Genomic DNA, 23138 nt, shown 5'->3' with positions numbered 1-23138 from the left:
GTGGCCCCTTGGGGGCATGATGCATGTGTTTGAATGACCATGCGCTTCCCCCTTGGGGTTGAGGCGCATGTGTATTGTTATTGGGACAGCCTTGTTGACGTTGTGCCTTGACCATGGGGTCAAGGTGCACGTCCGAGGCTGTTCAAATGTTTGACTTTTTACCTTTTTTCACAAGCAAAAAAGGCAGGCCTTAGCTGTGGCCCCAAAACAGCGCAAATCGTACCTGACAGGAGTAATGCCCTGTCAGTGGATTAAGGGGTCTTACTCCTATTGAGAGGAGTGGTCCCAATTGAATGACCATGCATTGTGGCCCCTCAGGGGCATGATGCATGCGTTTGAATGACCATGCGCTTCCTCCTTGGGGTTGAGGCGCATGTGTATTGTTATTGGGACAGCCTTGTTGACGTTGTGCCTTGACCATGGGGTCAAGGTGCACGTCCGAGGCTGTTCAAATGTTTGACTTTTTACCTTTTTTCACAAGCAAAAAAGGCAGGCCTTAGCTGTGGCCCCAAAACAGCGGTAGACCTGCATGCAAATCGGACCTGGCAGGAGTAATGCCCTGCTGGTGGATTAAGGGGTCTTACTCCTATTAAGAGAAGTGGTCCCAATTGTATGACCATGCATTGTGGCCCTTCGGGGGCATGATGCATGTGTTTGAATGACCATGTGCTTCCCCCTCGGGGTTGAGGCGCATGTGTATTGTTATGGGGACAGCCTTGTTGACGTTGTGCCTTGGCCATGGGGTCAAGGTGCACGTCCGAGGCTGTTCGAATGTTTGACTTTTTACCTTTTTTCACAAGCAAAAAAGGCAGGCCTTGACTGGGGCCCTAAAACAGTCGGTAGACCTGCATGCAAATCGGACCTGGCAGGAGTAATGCCCTGCTGGTGGATTAAGGGTCTTACTCCTATTAAGAGGAGTGGTCCCAATTGTATGACCATGCATTGTGGCCCTTCGGGGGCATGATGCATGTGTTTGAATGACCATGTGCTTCCCCCTCGGGGTTGAGGCGCATGTGTATTGTTATGGGGACAGCCTTGTTGACGTTGTGCCTTGGCCATGGGGTCAAGGTGCACGTCCGAGGCTGTTCGAATGTTTGATTTTTTACCTTTTTTCACAAGCAAAAAAGGCAGGCCTTGACTGGGGCCCTAAAACAGTCGGTAGACCTGCATGCAAATCGGACCTGGCAGGAGTAATGCCCTGCTGGTGGATTAAGGGGTCTTACTCCTATTAAGAGGAGTAGTCCCAATTGTATGACCATGCATTGTGGCCCTTCGGGGGCATGATGCATGTGTTTGAATGACCATGTGCTTCCCCCTCGGGGTTGAGGCGCATGTGTATTGTTATGGGGACAGCCTTGTTGGTGTTGTGCCTTGGCCATGGGGTCAAGGTGCACGTCCGAGGCTGTTCGAATGTTTGACTTTTTACCTTTTTTCACAAGCAAAAAAGGCAGGCCTTGACTGTGGCCCTAAAACAGTCAATAAGCCCGAAATCTGGATTGGCGGCTCTGCTTGATGTTTAGCCAATGGGGACCAATGAATAAAATCTCTGTCTGTTGACAGAGTGGCCGGGCTGAGGCCTCCAGAAGACCCTTTGGGTCGGAGGTGACGCTTTGGTCTAGGACTTCGGTCCACAGGAGATCGGGACAGCGCTCGTCACGCTGTTATGTTCGTCGATTATATATATATATATATATATATATATATATATATATATATATATATATATATATATATACAGTATATATATATATATACCGTACACACAATATGCAAGCTCAAAGGAGAGCTGAGTAATGGAGAAGAGAAAATGAACACATTTGTATCTAGAACGACACTCGGTAGAGCACATGCCGCTGCCAGGCTGAACAGTTTGTGTTTTGTATCCCACTGATAGGTCAGATCTGGATCTGGACCTCAGCCAAAATCGAATCAGCTTGTTCTTGTCACATACCTAACTCATCCACCAAGTTTTGTCAGAACTTTGACCACAACTTTTTTAAATAGCGTGCTATTATATCGTTATTTGGCCATCTCTCAATAGTGAATAATCACTTTTTAAAAAAATTTTAAATCTCGGATTAAGATCAGCAAAATTGAATCAATTTGTCCTGGTCACATACCCAACCTGTCCACGAAGTTTCGTCCGAATCCGTCGACAACCTTTTGAGAGATTGTGACATATATCAGTTTTATCCCTATCACTCAATGGTGAAGTCACTACTTTCTGAGATATCCTGTTCACAGACAAACAGACAGGGGTGAAAATATAACCTCCTCCCAGTATCGGTGGCTGACGTAATGAAGTGGTTGGAAATAAGTGGATATAATGATAGTAGAGAACATGCGAACATGGCAAGAAATATAAAAATGAAAATAATTGCGATCAATAATTTAAATGGAAGACATTTTTATATTAAATAAATTCAATAAAAATTTAATTAAATGAATAATAATATAAAATATCACGGGTCTGTATATATAGATGATGAGATAGGTAATAAATATGAACTGCCATCTTTGAGGGTTGCGAAGAAAGAGATGATGGGCTAAAAGAAACCCAACATCCAGGCAGCACACCATTTTGTACACCGCACCTTTCCTATGCCATCTCCAGGCACTGCATAACGTCATTGCCGGGCACCGAAGGGGGCTCGGCAAAGACGTACGCTGAAAGGGAGTTCTCAGTTTTCACTCTGGTTGTTTGTTTCTTGTACACCGCACCTTTCCTATGCTATCTCCAGGTGCTGTATAACGTCATTGCCGGGCACCGAAGGGGGCTCAGCAATGACGTACGCTGAAAGGGAGTACTCAGTTTTTCACTCTGGTTGTTTTCTTGGTTGTCCGGGCGATATCTCAGCCATCCTTTGAGCTAGGAAGCTGAAATTTCGGCACAATATAGTGAGCAAGTACTTTGTCAAAAACGTTATTTTTGGGGTTTTTTTGATTAATCAATTAATTGATGAGCTATTACTTGCAAAATCGAATATTTTTCAAGTATATTGGTCGGTTGCGTTTATGGTTCTGTCTGTCTGTCTGTCTGTTTGTTTGTCACCGGCCTGCTGGTCACAATTCTAAACCGATCGTCACGAAACTTCACCAAGTTATACAGGTCGTCCCAATTGAGAACCTTATTGTTTTTGGGGTCAAAAGGTCAAAAGGTCAACATAGGCCAAAGGTCACCAACTTTGCCAAATTTCTAAAATCCTCAATTTTCATCCGATTGACTTGAAATTTGAAGAGGACTTGCATATCTGGTCACTGAATTCAACCACCAAGTATTTTTGAGGTCAACATAGGCCGGATTTCTAAAATCCTCAATTTTCATCCGATTGACTTGAAATTTGAAGAGGACTTGCATATCTGGTCACTGAATTCAACCACCAAGTATATTTGAGGTCAACATAGGCCAAAAGGTCAACATAGGCCAAATTTCTAAAATCCTCAATTTTCATCCAAATGACTTGAAATTTGAAGAGGACTTTCATATCTGGTCACTGAATTCAATCACCAAGTATATTTAAGGTCAACATAGGCCAGATTTCTAAAATCCTCAATTTTCATCCGATTGACTTGAAATTTGAAGAGGACTTGCATATCTGGTCACTGAATTCAACCACCAAGTATATTTGAGGTCAACATAGGCCAAAAGGTCAACATAGGCCAAAAGGTCAACATAGGTCAAATTTCTAAAATCCTCAATTTTCATCCGATTGACTTGAAATTTGAAGAGGACTTGCATATCTGGTCACTGAATTCAACCACAAATTATATTTTAGGTGAACATAGGCCAAAAGGTCAAGATAGGCTGAATTTCTAAAATGACCAATTTTCATTTGATTGAATTGAAATTCGAGGAGGATTTACATATATGGTCACTGAATTCAACCACCAACTATTTTTGAGGTCAACATCGGCCAAAAGGTCAACAGAGGCCAGGTTTTTAATATCCTTAATTTTCATCCGATTGACTTGAAAATTGAACAGCATTTGCACATCGAGTCACTAAATAGGGAAACTAACTATTTTTGAGGTCAAAAGGTCAAAGGTCAACTCAAGGTCAACCTTACAAAATCATCATTTTTCATCTGAAAAATCGTCACTTTTCTTCCTGTTGACTCGAGCTTTGTTCAAGATTCTCAATTTTAATCTTGATGAAATGGACAATTTGCTGTATCAATGGAAAAAAAAAATTATTGGGGGTGGGGGGCTGATTTTGCAAGTATCGTGCTCCACATGACATCTTCTTGTTTTATTATTAGTGATTAATTAAGTACTTATACATTTCCTTTCACTTCTGGCCATTATCTCAGGCACCTTTTGAGTTAGGAAGCTGATATTTGGACATGCGAATGACCAAGTGATTTGGCTGCAAAGGCTATTTTTGATTTATTGATTAATCAATTAATTAATTAATCGATTAATTATTGAATTATTCGATTATTGACGAATTTTTTTTATTTTTAAAGTTACAGATTCTGATGAAATGGTGGTGGTTTATGTGTTCTATTAGCGAATTGATTAATTATTTAATTTTTTATGATTATTATTTATTTATTTTCATTATTAATTATTTATTTATTTTATTTCTCATCTGGGCAATATCTCAGGCACCTTTTGAGCTTGGAAGCTGATATTTGGATATGACAATGACCAAGTGATTTGGCTGTAAAGGGTATTTTTGAATTATTGATTAATTAATTAATCGATTAATTATTTAATTATTCAATGAATGACTTAATTAATTTTTTTTAAGTTACAGATTTGGATGAAATGGTGGTGGTTTATGTATTCCATTAGCCAATTTAATTTTTTCATGATTATTATTTATTTATTTTCATTATTAATCATTTATTTATTTTCTTTCTCATCTGGGCAATGTCTCAGGCACCTTTTGAGCTGGGAAGCTAATATTTGGACACGACAGTGACCAGGTGATGTGGCTATAAAGGATATTTTTGATTTATTGATTAATCATTTAATCGATTAATTATTTATTGATTAATCAATTAATTATTTAATTTTTTTTATTAATGACTGATTTCATTAAATTTCTAAAAGATTCATCTTCAGATGAAGCACTAGTGGTTTAGTTATGCTATTAGCCAATTGATTAAGAAAATATTTTATGATAATCTTTTATTGATTTTAATTATGCAATTAATCAATTAATTATTGTACACCTCTCCCTCCCAATGCACTCTCTATGAGCTGTACTGCGGTATTGCCGGGCGCTGGAGGCGCCCCGGCAATGCCGCCCTGTAGGATATTTAATTATTTGGCATGGGGGCGGTGTACTTTGAATGTATCTTTACCTGTTATCTTTATTTTTTCTTTTGCAGCACTTGGCTGAGGGGGGAATTTGGCTGTGCCAGTGACGCAGTTACGGTGACGTAGGTTATGACAGGAATTAGGAATTTGGCCTGGGTGCCAGCGTTAGCTTGCCTATTCTTCCTGAAGGACACCATGCGATCTTTAACATCCATAAACCAATACTGGCAGAGGGGACTCTCAGTTTAACATCCATCTAAGGGACGGCACACTCAAGGATGCCTTGCTCTGCCTGCGAGACACCAGGATGACAGTTTATAGCTTGGCCGAGATTTGAACCCAGGATACAGACAACTCGGACGAATGTGAATACCTATAGACCATCCTCCCAGCCACACTATTTGATGAAGGAATATTATGGTTCTGGGATGGATGGATGGCATACAGAACCAGCAGTGCAAGATTAAGAGAAAGTTGATGAAAATATAATGAAAAACAGCCACTGACGCTTATTTCTGTAGAAAAGTAACAGACCCTGTATCTCTATCTCTCTCTCCTCCTCTCTTCTTTTCTTTTCTTTTCTTTTCTTTGCTTTTCTTTTCTTTTCTTTTCTCTTCTCTGCTCTTCTCTTCTCTTCTCTTCTCTTCTCTTCTCTTCTCTCTCTCTCTCTCTCTCTCTCTCTCTCTCTCGCTATATGATGCCAATGATGCTCATGGGTTTACCCTCACCTGTGTCAGGGAAGATGCCAAATAAGGGCTTCGGCCAGCAAAGAATGCCAAGTTTGTGTTGGTTTTGGAGGCCGGCTTGGAAATGCATGCTACCTGGGAGAAGTCATTTATATTGGTGCGGCTAAGAATCTCAAGTGTTTGTGGAGGCTTACATAATCAGGTAGGAGGGGCTTAGACATATTAAAAGTCTTTTTGCCAAATGTGAACCAGTTTCTCATCTTTCCCATCGTACTCACCTAAAAGCTGTCTAGTCTGGGTTTGAATCCCAACCCAACTATAAATTGTCATCCTGGTGTTTCACCGGCAGGGTGATTCATCAAAATATGTGCCGTCCCTCGGATGTACGATAAACGGCGTCCCGTCTGCCAGCATTAGTTGGTGGATGTTAAAGATCCCATGGTGTCTGCTGTGAAGAGTAGGTGAGCTAGCACCGACACACTGAACAAATTACCGATTCCTGCCCTCATCAACATAGGGTACTGCATCAGCAGCACAGCCACACTCTTAGCAATGATGCAACATGGCAGCCACCGGATGCGCACAAAATGAATGAATGAGTCTTTCACATCATCAGGGATGCTTTTGTAGTCTTCTTATTTTTTAGGAGACAACACGAGGTAAACTGGAGTTCATTGAACATGATACATGTTCATTGAACATTGTTCATGTGTATACTTCAATTTTAATAAAATAATGATATTAAAGATCGTTAAAGTTTCCGGAAGTTTAGCGCAATTGAGGCAGTCTTATACATCTCCTTATTTATACACCACCTTATTTAACATGTCCAAGTACTGCTAAACTGGAGGTTTTTGGAAGTGACAAGAAGGCAATTTGTTTTCCAGTGTTGAAGCAGTTAATTAAATTTAAATAAAATAAAGATTGTAAAAGCCGTATAAATAAATTAATTCTGGAATTTACTACCACCTTACCACCATTTTCACAGTTTTTATTACACCACCCTATCTAACACAATACATTAGTTATTCATGCCTGTTGTATGCGTCCATTATGACGTCCCTAAAAACAGTAAGTTTTCTGTTTGGAATGATATTCAATTTTTGTTTGACTGCCAGGCAGACATACGGAATTAAAATATTATCTCGCTCCTCCCTGCCCATTTGTGATTGGGCCAAATTCAGAGCCAAAGTGCGGTAAAACGGCAGGTTTGTTTTTCGATTCATGTGCAAATTCACGTTTAAAATACAACATTCAATTTAAATAACTTGGTCCTTTATCACAAACTGACGTTTACAGACAGACAGAGAGATGGACACACGGACATGAACCAATTGCTTAACCCTGCTTTTTGCTTCGTGTGCGTGGGGTCTTTATCTTTATTCTGCAAAGTACAATTGAAGGTGGGTCAGGGTGGAATTACCTACATCAAAACCAAAATATTTGTAGATAATCAAGGAGGTGGAAAATATCAATTGCATTTGTATCTGCAAAAATAAAAATAAAAAAGACCCGCTCAGACCATTTTGTCATTGACTGAGCCAGTCTTGTGATTCTTTTTTTGATTTAGCAGGATATTTGCTGTTTTCCAAGTGTATGAAAGGTGACATTTTAAATAAAAACCCGCTGAAAGGAATAGAGAGATGACGGTCCAGTTTATGTTAACACCATTTCAGTGACCCATTGCTTGAAGCCATCATGTTCAGTTGCAGCAACGCTTTCAATGCTGGCTATAAGCGATTACCTTACTACTGTTTGAGGTGAACAAGAATGGAAATTACAGGGATGTGTTGAAGCAAATGTAGAGCATGGACCATTTTTGGATAGATAAGCAAGTTACCCTAAAACCCCACTCCCTGGGGGATGAACCGGCCAAATCCAAAAAAATCGTCACATATTTCACGCATCTGCCAATGTCAATTGCATATGCAAAGCTTCATTTAAAAAATGTTTAAAATTGTGCTTGTAATTGCATTTTTCGGTTTTTAGCCACGCCGCAGGGGGATGTGCCAAAAATGACACTGCGCTTGCCCCTTCTTGTCATGTGGTGATCATAACTGTTAATTTGGTGAATTTCTGCACAACTGTTTAGGAGAAGATAGTGTGACACATTGTGTAATGGACAGACAGGCAGATATATGGATTGACGAACAGACAGACAGACAGACACAGACAGATGGAGTCGATTACAATATTTCTCCATTTTTTTTTTCAAAAAGCATGGGGAGAAATATAAGAAGAAGAGGAAGAAGATGGAAAAAAGCAGGATGACAGTCATAACTGGGTACAACGAGCACCCGTATTCAAAAGGTGAGCTCTGCTCATGCTTGATGGGCTTGACCACGACCAAATATTATCGCGCGAACCCTTCGGTTAATACAAGGGCTCGCGGATGACCCAAATGGCTTTAATGGAGGCGACGACCAAACACGGATTTTGCTATAAAACGTGGGAGGAAGAAGTGAAGAGGAAGAGGCGGACGGAGGGTTTCCTCGTGCCGGAGCTTGGAGCCGCGTTGGACGGTGGACAAGACTGCAGACAGTTAAGACGCACCACATTTCACACGTACACGATGGACAGTTATTTTTGCAAATCATTCCCCTGTCTCGTATTTGGAAGTCGGTGTGTGGGATCCGGATTTAGGACATTTTATTACCGGTGCGTATTTCCCTGTCCCGCGATTCCTTGTAAATAAACCCTTGCATTATTTTCCCTTTCCATTCAAAATCTCGTGTTCGTTGAGTTAATTCCCCTGCAGGATCGGAGCTGCGGTTGGATCGCTATGGGTAAGCGCTTCCACCTCTTCCTCTTCACTCTTCCTCCCGTGTTTTATAGCAAAATCCGTGTTTGGTTGTCGCCTCCATTAAAGCCGTTTGGGTCATCCGCAATCCCTGGTATTAACCGAAGGGTTCGCGCGACAACTGGTGTCAGGAGTGGGATGTAATCCATAATCCCTGCACTATTTAGCACGCCCTGCTCCCTCGTAGCGGGGACACCAATACAGCTTATCCCGACAAACCGGACTAACATAGAACTTATGACAGGGTAGATTCCCTACCACGACAGATGAAGCATGATTCCTATACAGATGTACCTGACTCTACATATTCCTTTACCCCCCGACATAACACAGCCCCCCCCCCCCCCCCCACCCCCTGGAACCATAGCTCCTGCAAGGTTCACTGCAGGCGCTACCATTCCAGTCTTAACACTTACTGTCTCACACTTAATTAACCTACGAAATAAATCAGGAGGGCTGTGGGAAGTGAGCCGGACTTCCTACCTATTCTCCTTAACATGTTAATCCCCTTAACCATCATGCAAATATGTACAATTATTTCGTTGGTAGCTCCTGTGGTGGGAGGAAACAAACAACACACCAAAATCCTACCTTAACCGGAAAACTTAACCAAACTTACAAAAATTCAGAACTCTATAAAACATTTGTACAAACCCAGTCTACAGACCACATCCCCCGGTGGATGCCACAAGACGCAACCTTACCTGTGGGGCCATCCCAATGCACCCCTAAATTTCTGCGGGCCCTGTCCAGGTGTTACAGGTGAGTGACAGGGCTCGGTGGATTTCGTCCACATTCATGCAACACAAACCCTTAACCACTCACACACATTTCATAAATCTTTACTACACAAAAATCATTTCAAGCACTTATTTCACCCCCCTGCAGGACCATGGCATAGATGTCATTCGTGTGTGCGTTCATTTCTCTCAACCAGGCAGCGGGGAGGTACCACACAAGTAAGATGGTGGGGCACATCAGGCTGTGGTGCCCGCAGTCCCAAAAACAAGTCAACTGACTTACAAGTTCATTGCCCCCCACCCCCTTTACCTCTTGGCCCCATGACAGCCGAACAGCCCTTTCCGCCGTTACCCCGCTGGTGAGGGTCTTCATACACCAGGCCTCATGGCCTCCTGCTTCAGCGCAGCTACACGGGTCGCCGGGAGTCTCCCTTACCACAAGGCGCCCAAACAGACCCTCCACCGATGAGCTCCAATTTCCAGATACCACTGGCTGCCAGGGGTAATTGCCGCAGAGGAGGGCTGCAGGCATTGCTCCTCAGAGCTTGATCTGTACCTGCGGACACACACACACCTTCCCCACCCACAAAATCCCCAAAACACATTTCCTCCCCCGCAGACATTCAATTCTCAAACACAGTTCAAAGAAGATGGTACCAAAAAGATGTTACAAGAGTTGCCATGGCCGACCATTGTGAAATCCCCAGTTCACATTTTACCAACACGTTTCCATTCTCCACGACCACATAAAAACACATAACCTCTACACATAAACAAACGCCACCCACAAGACACTGTGGCACACATTCCATCCCCCCTCACCAGCCATGTCATCACTCTCACACGCCCCCAACTCCAAATTACATGTCCCCAAATTTTACATAAGCTAGTCCTGAAGCCTGGGACAGTAAACATCAAGGCCTTACCCTCTACCTTGATGAGCAGGTAATTACCAGTTGGTCAGGTCCAAAGTGCCATCCACCCACAAAATCCCAAAATTTCTCATTGGACCAATCAAATTTTCCAAATTTTACTTTTCTCCCCACTATACTGGCAGGTATGTGGGTCCGCATCCAACGGTGATTATCACTGCACAACTACCTGTGGCCACGACAGCTCCGCACCTCTACCGTGCAAGGGTCATCGGGACAAGGTGAGCAGTCAAAATGCCAACATGGCCCATGAGCGTCCATAAGGGTGCGACCCACCATCCATCCTTCGCCCCCCTGCGAGGAACACGACTGCACCAGCCCCAGCTGGCTAATGTGGTGAGCACCTGCTGCCAACAAACACTACCGCACGCACAACCTCGGCCCTGGGGGAAACGGTCGCAGTGCGTGGCGTTCCCCTCACGTCACCTACGCCGCCCTCGTCCCCCAGTCCACAGAACTGCAGCCCCCCAGTGCCCACCCACACTTGACCACACCAAGGTCCAGTCGACAGCCATGCTCCAACAGGAGACCCACCCAGAAGACATGGTCCACACACCTCGGACACGCACAGCACCACGTTGACCCTCAGACCCCCAATTCCATCCCCATGACCCCACGTCCCAAATATTGGCACAGTCGCCCCCGCAACCAGTTGAAGCTGTGTCCTGCTAACCTGTCAACTTTTATCACAGCCTCCAATACTTTGGTCTAAACACACCTGGATCAATAATGGTGACACTGCTGTCAGTATCCACCATGACATTTCATAATCCACCCTTAAATTTGCATCTAACCCTCAGATTACCCATGCCAAACATTTTTTTCACATTTCACTAATTTCACCAAAGAAAGATGCTTTGCCATACACATGCCAGCCGAGCATGGCCCATATGCTCGGCACGTTACCAATTCCCCGATTCAGCAAACCCATTGCTCTCTTCCCAAACCGAGAGTCCATAAATCATAACAGAACATCTGTGGAAGATCATTCTCACACCATCACGTTCCACAGATGCCCCAATGGTTGTCCGGTGGGCTATAATCCATCCCTGTCCATTCGGTTCGACCCGCGTCCATAGCCCAGCACAGCATGGCAGGTCACCACATGCTGGCTGTCCCAGAGTCTCAGGAGGAGGGTGTCAGGCCACATGCCTGGGTGGTCACCACATCAGGCCCAAGTTGGCCGTCCGCAGTGCCACCACCAAAGCGCGACCCACAACACCTCCCCCTAGTGGTCCTCAATATATGCCATTCCAGGCTTGAGAAACCACCTCGGACCCCCTGGAGGTCTTAACCCCCACCAGGGTCCGGTTACCCTGCCGGCCCGAGCCACAAGCTCGGGCGGCTCCCTGACGGACAAGGGACGCCACACTCCACCAGACCCCCCGTGGGGCCCAGGTCGTACCATGACACCCATGGCTGGACCCCACGTCCAAATCTCGCCAGCCCAGCCCCACAGCTGGCTGGCATCCCCAAATTTACAAAGGGGCAAATTTCCCCCGAGGCCATCCCCAATGACCTCTCCTTGTCGAAACTCTGCAGCCCGGGGACCAACTCCCTCCATCGCTGCTCCAAATCAAATTCCCATTTACATTTTATTTTAGATTTCCTTTTAACAATTTGTATTTCCTGCGTCCAATCACCGCAGCTGCAGGTAACAACCCCTACCACAGGTTGTTCTGCCCCTCCCTGCAACTGTTCCAAATTCCCTACGGGGACCAAATATCCCGAGGCTCTATCTCCCGATCCTCCAATGTCCAAATCCAGCCCGGAGCCAACACACTCCCCCAACTGGTTCTGCAATTTCGGAGCCTCCTGTTCCCAATTGGTATGCACGGTGAGGGTCCCCTCAGTCATGTTAACCTCCTCCTCGGACCGACTCACCTCCTCCCCCAAACTCCTTTGGGCCTGATCAAACTTGTCCTCCATGGGACTGTCCCAGATCCCCCAGCCGCTGTGTAACATCATGCTCATCCCCATCACCAATCATTTCTGGCCCCAACAGGCCTCCATCATTACACACCTGGTCCGGTTCTGCCACACGGACCCCCAATACCTCTACCCCTGTTGCTTTGAACCACCGCCCTGGCACAGCAAGGATTCAAATCCATCCCCCTGTTGATGTGTTGGGGCATCCACCCGGCCCCGATAACCCTCCAGGCCCATATGCAACAAACATTCCCCATTTCCTTCCAAATTTCCCTCCCCATTCACCTTTGGGCACTCCATGTTCACCTGTGGACACTCCTCATCTACCTGTGGACACGCCCCATTTACCTCTTCACCTGCCGCAATCAAATTTTTCCCATTTAAATTTCTACCCTCCCTTCCTTCCCACTGTGATTCCAATTTTGCCATTCCAGTTGCAAATACCTGCTCCTGAGCCCCGTGTGAATCATTCCTTCATTCTTTCTTTATCTCGTTCGTTTGCTCACATGGGGTTTTCGTTTCTTTAACCTCAGCATCCAATCTTTCACGACCTCCCTTCATTATCCCCCTCAGATCATCAATTTTATTACTCTGAGCATTCATTTGATTTCCCAATCGCTCACTATCGGCCCTCATTCGCTCCTCCATTCCCTCAATCTTCCTAATCGATCCCATGGCTGCTAGGGTATCGGGGCCGTCCCTACGACGGGGGGGGCTCCATTCCTGCTCTCCACCCCAACTACTTCCGACTCACTTCAAAGGCTCAAGCACCTTCCATTCCTTCTTCCATACCGCTCACCTCTTCCATCCGTAAAGAAGAGGTCGCTTCCCCACGCGTATTTTATCTCAAAAATCGATCTAAATTTAATGACGCACCTTTCGCGTTGTGCCAGCCCAATCGACTATACAAAATTTTCAACTCGGACTACGAAAATCTTTCGTCCGAATGCCGGGCGCGATGTACGCCCGACCGTGTCGATCTCTCGCCACGGACAAAAAAATTTTTGGGGCCCAGATCCTCACTTCTGACACCAGTTGTCGCGCGAACCCTTCGGGTAATACCAGGGCTCGCGGATGACCCAAACGGCTTTAATGGAGGCGACGACCAAACACGGATTTTGCTATAAAACATGGGAGGAAGAAGTGAAGAGGAAGAGGTGGACGGAGGGTTTTCTCGCACCGGAGCTTGGGAGCCTCGTTGGACGGTGGACAAGACTGCAGACAGTTAAGACGCACCACATTTCACACGTACACGACGGACAGTTATTTTTGCAATTCATTCCCCTGTCTCGTATTTGGAAGTCGGTGTGCGGGATCCCGATTTAGGACATTTTATTACCGGCGCGTATTTCCCTGTCCCGCGATTCCTTGTAAATAAACCTTGCATTATTTTCCCTTTCCATTCAAAATCTCGTGTTCGTTGAGTTAATTCCCCTGCATGATCGGAGCTGCGGTTGGATCGCTATGGGTAAGTGCTTCCGCCTCTTCCTCTTCACTCCTTCCTCCCGCGTTTTATAGCAAAATCCGTGTTTGGTCGTCGCCTCCATTAAAGCCGTTTGTGTCATCCGCGAGCCCTGGTATTAACCGAAGGGTTCACGTGACAACTGGTGTCAGGAGTGGGATATAATCCATAATCCCTGCACTATTTAGCACGCCCTGCTCCCTCGTAGCGGGTACACCAATACAGCTAATCCCGACAAACTGGACTAACATAGAACTTATTCCAGGGTAGATTCCCTATCACGACAGACGAAGCATGATACCTATACAGATCTACCTGACTCTAGATATTCCTTTACCCCCTGACATAACAATATGCTTCAGCAAGCAGCGATTATTATGCAAACCATAAACATGGTTCAACAAAATGGTTCAGATGGTTCAGCAAAATTGCATTTGGTAGCATATTCATCATGAAGGTATCTAGTCTTTGTTTTTGTTTTTTGCTGATTTTATTTTCATTCTTAAAAATGCTGTTCCAGTGCAGTGCCAGCAGGGAGCGCTGCATCTCGGAGCATGTCTTCAGATGAGGATATAAATCTTGCTTTTTGAGATTATGGTCATTAAATGTCCCATGATGTGTTTTGAAAGAGTGGGCACCTTGCCCAGCGATATCATTAATATTACTTTTGTAATAACATTGGGAGCACTGGATATTATGCATGTCATCAGCATGATGGGCCAAGTTGCCTTTATAGGTTCATTATTACTTTGTGAAAAGGTACAATGGGGAACAAATATAGGCACTAAACACAAAAGTTGAAAGTAAAGGTACATAACCCAGAGACAGTTGATACTTGGGGAAAAAAACTAGTGAGGTATACACAAAATCCTTATAGATACAGCAGCTCTGAATAATGTGTCCAACTAAAAACAATAATTGTGACTATAATGGTACAAACGTACAATGATTTCTGATGAAGGCTGAGCTTGGATGGGTTTGAGGGTCTTGTAGCAGCGGCTGAATCCCGAATCCTATCCAGGTTCCTCCTGATGACTCCATCTTTGCTCTTTGCTTATTCGGATTCCTTCTGATAACTCCAATGTAGTGTTTGGTTTTCCGATTGATTTGGGATTGCAGAAGCAAACAAGACGGAGCACTTAACAATGCAGAGCTCTTCGCCGGGGTATTTGGCAAGGCGACCCCTATCACACAAGCCAACGAGTGCAACCAAGTGATAGATGAAAAACACTTTTTGGATTTAGTATTTGTATTTTGAATGCAAAATTTTTTACCCTGTTTCATTGCCGTGAACAGCAATGCAAATGTGACGTGATTTTTAAATGCCTTGGAATGGATGATATAGATTTCAGTCGATTTACATACAGACAAACACACCTTCAAAAATGGGCATGGCTCACTTGGACATAATCCACATTCAAGGTGTAAAATCAACTTTTGGTTCAATTCGACAACTTTGTTGAAATGTACCAAAGGCTGTATGGGCTTTAGACAAGCCCATGTCAAGCCAAGGACGGTATTGACAAACACACCCTTAAGAATGGGCATGACTAACTTGAACATGCCTAACTTGGACATCCACATGGACCACATTCAAGGTAGAAAATCAATTTATAGTCAGACTATTTATAGAAGGAAGAACTAGTTGCTTGTGAAGGTTAATGTCAATCTGCATCGGCCGGCAGGTCACTCAATGGGTGAAATCAACAGAACGTTGACTGAAGTATGCTAACCTCCTTGGGAAGTATGCTGACCTTGATTCCCATGGTGGTTGTCGTATCTCAATCAGCGTTCGATTGATTTTATCCACATGGTCAGATTAGTCAACTTTGTTGAACTGTGCCTCAGACCACCCAGACATGCTAGTTGAGCGCATAGGCCTTGCATTTCAGCTCAGACCGTGGGCTTGACTAGCCAGCTGTAAGTGTCGAGAAGGCCGCTTGGGTGCACCATTTGAGTCCATCCTCTGAGGTACGTTGCCAATGCTGTGAATGTTATCTTGCAAAACAATTCATTGCGGCCGTTGATGCTGCACAGAATCTGTGCATTTTCTTCACTCGTTATACATAGTTAGACAATTTTGCTCCAATTTCATTCTTGAAACAAACTCGAAAGAACTTTTATCTGAAAGGTGGGCATGGCTCACTTGGACATGATCCACGTTCAAGGTGTAAATGAAATATATTTTTAAAACATTAATTTGCACAAGAACAGTCCGGAGAATTAAAATGCATGTTGTTGTTGTCTGTTGGACCCCGCTATTCGTGTGTTCCGTGTATTCGCGGTTGATACATTGCGACCTGCTTCTCTATTCACGGCCATGTGTCCCGCGAATAGGAAGCTTTTCGCGGGCGCAAAAAATAAAAATTTCACGAGCCGCGAGCATAACAGTTATAAAACCCATCTTTCACCAGCCACACACAAAGCAGCTGGACATGCGCAAAAAACAACAACTACGAGCCGCGAGTATGACCTGCTTCTACATTCGCAGTGCTGTGCTTTGCGTTTTTCATGGCTTTCGCAGCCGCATTAAAATACAATACGTATTTTAGCCGCACTATAAGCGAGCTTTGCTGGGTAACCTTGCTGGCAGGTAAATAATCACGACGTTTTGTGAAGCCTTGGTATCTCATTAGTATAGACTTATAACAGAACAACGTTAACAGTTGACGTTAAGTGGGAACACCCTGTATATATTTTGCCTCCCAGTCATTATGTCCACCCTGCAGTCCCAAAAGTAATGAGACAGAGATATAATATGCAGGGTTATTCATTCACAATGGTTATTTTTCGATTTCTAATAGGGGGTTGTCAAAACGTTGGTAAAAAGTTCTTCCTTCACTGTTCCTTGACCCAACTTCCCAGACTCGAACGCAAACGATGATAGATTTCAGACGTGGTATTCCATCTTTCCACAATTTAAAGTTTCCCTGGCCTAATATGTCCACAATTTTAGTTTCCTGCCCTATTTTTTACATTTTCATGACCTGCGCTCTCCACTTTCCTAAGGATGTTACTCGCCGTTGACTTGGAAAGGCTCGATGTGATGCAAATGTCACAAACCGTGAGCACTCAATGGTCATTTCATATCGAATGTCATTCAACCTCTTTACCGTGGCACATCTCGATTCTGAGCTTTATTTCCTTTACCACACCTTTAGAAAGCATCTACAGCTACTTTTGCAGTGCAGGAAAATATGCACATGCAGGTTGTGAAATGCTGTCCCAGTACTTGCAGTAAAATTAATCACGGTACGCACTTGTATTTTAACACTTGAATTTACACCATATGACTTACACTTTTACACATTGTGCTGTAAAGCGATGCTGCCATATTCTCCCATTCAGATATATCACGGAAAAGTTTATCCCTGCGGTCGTTTCAGAGAAAGTCTATCGAAAAGGCATTCCCAGTAAAAAATTCCATTGGGTTTTGTTTCTTTCATTCCCCCTCACCCTTCACCTTCCTCTCATGCCCTCCTGCCATGTCACTATTGCAGATGTGAATGAATGTGAAGTGAACAATGGTGGTTGTCAACACGTCTGCATCAACACCATGGGTAGTTACGAGTGCCTCTGTAAGGACGGGTTCTTCCTGAGTGACAATCAACATACTTGCATCCATCGTTCTGAAGGTTTGCCTCCTTCGGCCGTGCACCTATTTTCCACAGTACCCTGTTCTCATTGGCAAAATATTTCTCCTAAGATCTCATGAGCTTCTCATCAGATTTACTTACATCAGCCATCACATTAAATCATAGGGGGATGTTCGCAATCGTTGGGTTGCACTTTCTCAAAAGGTCGTGCGCAATTACTGAATCCTCTTATGGAAGGCGTAAGTGATGGCAAATTGCAGGCATTGTATCACTGGTAATTTGTCTAGATTTCCTCAAAATGTTACCTTTTGACCTTCCATTAAGCCTTTTGTTTTGCTAAATGTTTATTTCTGCACTGACTAAACCTCGCATAATAACTTGCACGTAAAGAGCATGAAAGATGAGCACATTCAAAGACAACGAAGGGATTAAAGTAGGACCTATGATTGTACATGTTGTTTGAGTGTTTCAGGGTGTACAAAGAACAAGCGACTCAAGATGACTTATTGCAGCACTCAGATCACTTTATGATTGTGATTGTCGAGTGCAGAAGTTTCCTTTTTTATTTATCTTTCCTCCAGTATAGTAATGTGACTTTATTCCCTTGATACGGCTGTTGCGATTCGATCGGACATTTTTCTGTGGATCATACATGCCTTCGGCGAGCAGGTTTTACCGAATGTCTCTCCTTTCCTCATATTTGTCGGTTTTTGTAATCTCGCTCTCTTAATTTTTGTGTTGGAAGAAGAAATGCGGGCAAAGGTGTTAACAAGGGGAGATGCAGAAAATAGGGCAAAATGGAGAAAATTGTCATGGGGCCCGCAAGGCTAACCCCCGCTCTAGCAGGGAAAATGGCCTTAAAATGCCTGTTGTTGTTGTTTGCTCTCTTCATTTTTGCCATCATCTCATCCTCCCCTCCATTCTGAAACGACTTCTCCTTCTTCCCTCCGATTCAAAGGGCGTGCCCTCAGGGTTACGCACCCATCGTTTTAAAAGAGGTTTTCACGCACACATTGATCGATCGCTCTCGGTTGTCACCGTGAAAGTCATCACACATTATCCAAAACAAGTCGCAGAAGTTTTTTTGGCATGTGCTTCCAACTGTTATTGTGGCTGCTTTAGTTTGGTTCCTTTTTACCTTTTGGAAGTTTGCTTCATTACAGGCTGCTTGGTTATGACTTTTGCACAAATCTCCAGCCTTTGGCTGGAAGGAATTCCTTAGATATTTTTGGTATGAAAATGTCATTGCAAATTAGAAGTACCGTACTGGTTAAAAATTCAAAATGAAGGAAATATGGTCCCAGTTCAACTGGTGAACTAATGTGACTTTCCTGAAAGCCAAGATGCACTCACAAAATGGACTGCAGCACTTAATTGTTGTCTCAAACAAAAACTAGTCTTGCTGAATCAGGATTAACTGACATTTGTGACAATACATCCACAGGGAGGGGTGGCGGTAAATGGAAAGGTAATACGATTCGGTTCTGTCCACTTTGGAGTATATTCTTGTTTTCTGAAAGCATTGGGTGAGATTGCAATTCACAAAAAGATTAAGGTTAGGAAAGAGTTAAGGCTAATAAGTCAAGCACCCACCGTGGAAAAAAAGTTTGGTGAATAGTAATGGGCCATTTGATGTAAATAGCAGAGTCTTTGTTCTTAATGGAATTGTGGCATGCGGTCGCAGCCCCTGCACCGAACGTTGAAATGTCATCTTGAATGATTCCAGCTGTTGCAGGTGCTTCAGACCCGAGGCTATATGGCTTAGGGATTGCGGAGCAGCCAAGGCCTGAGTACTCTTGCTTTTGTGGCTAGGAACCTGGGAAGCATTTTGATTGCACTGGTCAGGAGCAAGGGGCCTCACTCTGGCCTTTGACAAACCTAGCTCGAGCATGCTTTTCAGGAACATGATTGGATGCTAGTGGTTTTCTTTGGATAGCATAACATTTCCAAAACGTCTGGTCTCCAGAGTTCTTGATATTTCCTTCATATTTCACCTTATTGCATTTCAGAGTGCGGTGCAGGAGCCAAGAAGGCGGATATACTTTAATGCCGCTAAGTATTCAAAAACGACGTGGTAGTGTGTACAAAACCTTCCTCATGAATTCCGTTGCATGACAATGTTGCAACAGATTTAAACGCAGGACGGACATTTCGTTCTTGAAATAAACAGGACTTTTCAACTACAAAACCAACTGCAATTGATGCCATATAATTAATTGTTTATTTTGGCATCTCAGGTCATGTTTCAGAACAGGTGAACATACAGTTCTGTCTTATACCGACTCCTCTCTGGCCTACACCCCCAGCTTTGTCTGTACTGCCAGAACAAGAACTGCCAGCAACTCTCTTCTGGTGAAACTGCCAAAATCAAGACTCTCTGCTCACCTTCACTCTTTCATTCCTCTTTTCTCCCACTTCTGGAATAAACTCCCACACTCTCTTCAATCCCACTCCTCCCTCCAGGTCTTTAAAACAGCTGTTCACCACCATCTCTTATCTTCCCCCCATCCAAAACCTTGATCTCTTCTACCGCCGTTAATACACCCCAAATCCACCTCTTTCAATCTCCGACTTCATTCCTGAAATTCCAAGTAGTGTCAATTTGTTTTAAAATTAATGTTTTATAATTATAATACCCCTTCCCTCCCCCTCCTCACCCCCCAGCCCTCTCCCTTCCACAGATCTGCCGATGTCCCTGTTCTCTACTGTTGTGCTTCTGTGCTTCCCTCTCTCTCTCTCTCCATCTTGTCTCTCCCTCCCTTTATTATGTTTTATGTGTCCGTTTATGTTTTTTTGTGTTTAATGTGCTCATGTGTGTTTAATATGCTAGCTCTTACACGAGCCTCGATCTTGTATACAAAGAAAAAGAGGAAATATGTTCTATCCTCATCATCTTGATGCTATTATTATATGTACAAGCACATTTCGGTTCAGCTTGGTCGACCAGCAGATTTCACATCTGGTAACCTAAGGTGATGGGTTAGCTGTGGTTAACTCCATGCAGAGCAGCGGAGGATTAGTGCACATTTGAGGTTCAAAGTTCAATCTGGCAAGTGTGTATCAGCTGGCAGAGGCTGTATTGGCTGTACATATCGCAGGCACAGTATTGCTGGCCGGCATGTATGCAGCCCATGTTTATGTAATCCAACATCTCTGTCTGGTTATCTTCTGGACCGCTTTCCTTGGCCAAAAGTGTTACATACATTACATTATGCTATATCATGTGCTCGTTTGCATCACTTACTACCTTTGAGCCAATAGTTTTGCTTTGGGGATATTTATCAATTAAAGAACGAGTCAAATTTTTGCAATATGCACCAGCTTGTGGAATTCAAGGAAGAAATAAAAGTAATATAAAGTAAAATAAATGTACGTGTTGGAAATAAATTTTCACATCATATCAGTTCTCAAACAATTTGTCTTGAAACCAACCGCTTGTGGCAAATTCACGCTGCTGTACACTACGATTTGACTTTATTCGATATGGCAAGCGCATCATACAGTAGTCAGCCATTTATTTAGATATTCAATCATATTTTTCATTTAGAAAAGTTGGAATTTGTTTTCAAATGTTCTGAAATAGTTGAAATAATTCGAATTGCCGTGGCATTATAATAAACGTGGGGTTATTGCTATGATTAAAAACTGCATAATATGCCATTTTAAGAGGCCTTAAGAAAGATTCATGTGCACAGGTGAGGATTATGTAACAAGCTGAGGAGTGAACATGAGCATCGGGTTTCTTGTAAACACTCTTTACTTCGGCCTAAAGAATCTACGGTGAAATCAACAAAACTGCTTAAAGAAGCGCTTCACACAATTATTTATTTAATTCTTGGATTTTTTTTTTTTTTTTTTAATCAATAAGTTCCAAAATCTTAAATATGGACAGGATTTGTTTCATTCGTTTTATTACACCAGTTCAACATTCGGCAAAAACAGACACCCTGTGGCTTCAGTGATGTCATCTGGAAGTCTTAGAAATGAAATGCTCTTATAATCTGTTGACAGACAAGAGAAACACCTTATCTGGCAATGCAGTTGTTTTGATAAACGGTTCTTTCAAATAGCTTCTTCTAATTTTTTTTGAACAACCCTTTTTAAACCCACAAGTTTGAAGTCGGCTCAGCTACATAATGAATCTTGCAACTCAAAAAAACTTAGCATTTAAGAATCAGGTTACAATTTCCAACTCGGTTTACAACATTTTATACTATCCAATGGACAGTCATCCCACATCCATCAATTAAATAACACCTGAAATGGTCTTTTCAATGCATTTTTCTCGGTTTGCTGGTCTAGCTCGGAGTAATGCACGAGTTTGATAACGTTTATGCCATGGAATAGCGATTGTATTGGCGTGATGGAAATAACGTCAGCCAGCGATGATGTTGAGAGCAATTGGGAAATTGGACCTAGTGGAAGGGGTAATCCAATACTTGAGAGAAATTACGAGGAGAAAGTGAAACCCGGGAGAACACGACAACTGAGCTTGGAAAGAGATCGACAACATCACTTTGGTGTTGTCTTGTCATTCCCATTTGGTTGGGGATTTCTGAAACGAAATGCCACAGCCAAGCAAAACTTTGGTAAAGGAAAACATGCATCATGTTGTATATGTGGTACAAGAAAGCTCTATAAATTGCAAGTTTTTTTTTTATGTTGAAGGCTCCAGGCACAGACTATGTCGTCCTCATCGGGGCCAGGCCAAATAAAAGAGCTGCATTGATAGAAAAGCATAGAAGGAGAGAATAGTCTAAGAGTTTTTGAGAAAGCAGAGAATCTGCTTTTTGAAAAGGGGAAGATCATAAGTGTTAGGAAAGACATGTGAAGGTAAAGGGTTCCATAGTTTGGCAGTGGAGGGGAAGAAACAAACATCATAACGGCCCACCCTTGAGTTGCCAATGGCCACACAATAATCATGAGATGTAGTGGCTTGTTGAGTAATCCGTGGTCTCGCTAATGGCGGAGGTATACAAGCAGCAAGTTCTTGGGAGCAAAAACCGAAGTAATATCTGTAGAAAAGAGAAAGAGCCAACTTTGCGACCTAATTTGAGCGGGTCAAGTTTTGAGGTCAGATTGGGAGAGTTGATAAGTCGAATTACTTTCAATTCAATTCTGTCCAGTGAGTATGTGGAACTAGAACCTCCCCAGATGTGAGAGCAGTACTCTATACAAGGATGAATCAATCCCTTATATAGTTGAAGCAACTGTTGAAAGGAGAAGAATCTTCGACATCTGAACAGGACTGCCAGTTTCTTAGAGGCAGACTTAGCTATTTGTGTAATGTGTGGATTCCAGGATAAATTTGATGTTAGGGTAATACCTAGTAGGTTCATTGTATCACATGGTGTAATTGTGGAACTTTCAAAGGAGATTGGAGAGATGAGAGGAGTTTTGGAGAGAGATATGGGAAGAAATTGAGTTTTCGAAGCATTAAACTGAACCTGGTTACATTTGCCCCACTGGGAAATCTTGTCGAAATCCGAATTTAAAGAGGTGGTTGTAATAAAACGAGATGCAGATCGATTGAGAGAAGATGGGGCAGATGGGAAAAACATGGAGGAAATTTGCACTTTTATATTGCTAATATAGTAATATAGTGCTTCATTATGTCATCTAATGTATGCTTTATTTTCCAGAAATATATAAAAATGTATGTATGTGTATGTATGTATATATATATATATATATATATATATATATATATACATATATATATATA

At 43.2% G+C, this 23138-nt stretch overlaps 1 protein-coding gene across 4 annotated transcripts in view; it reads left to right on the top strand.

The window, feature by feature from the left end:
• The window catches only part of LOC137433036 (signal peptide, CUB and EGF-like domain-containing protein 2), a 398204-nt gene that overhangs the window by 31992 nt on the left and 343074 nt on the right, over nt 1-23138 (top strand). For all 4 annotated transcript variants that reach the window (XM_078783854.1, XM_068125439.2, XM_068125442.2 and 1 more), the window contains exon 4: nt 17318-17452. In XM_078783854.1, coding sequence (XP_078639980.1) covers nt 17318-17452 — 135 coding nt within the window. The remainder of the gene's footprint in view (nt 1-17317; nt 17453-23138) is intronic.

This window comes from Myxine glutinosa, chromosome 8 (genome assembly GCF_964187855.1).
Source record: "Myxine glutinosa chromosome 8, kmMyxGlut1.1, whole genome shotgun sequence".
In the NCBI taxonomy this organism is placed as follows: domain Eukaryota; kingdom Metazoa; phylum Chordata; class Myxini; order Myxiniformes; family Myxinidae; genus Myxine; species Myxine glutinosa.
The sequence above is the reverse complement of the archived record's forward strand: the minus strand, read 5'-3'. Positions and strand labels throughout refer to the sequence as shown.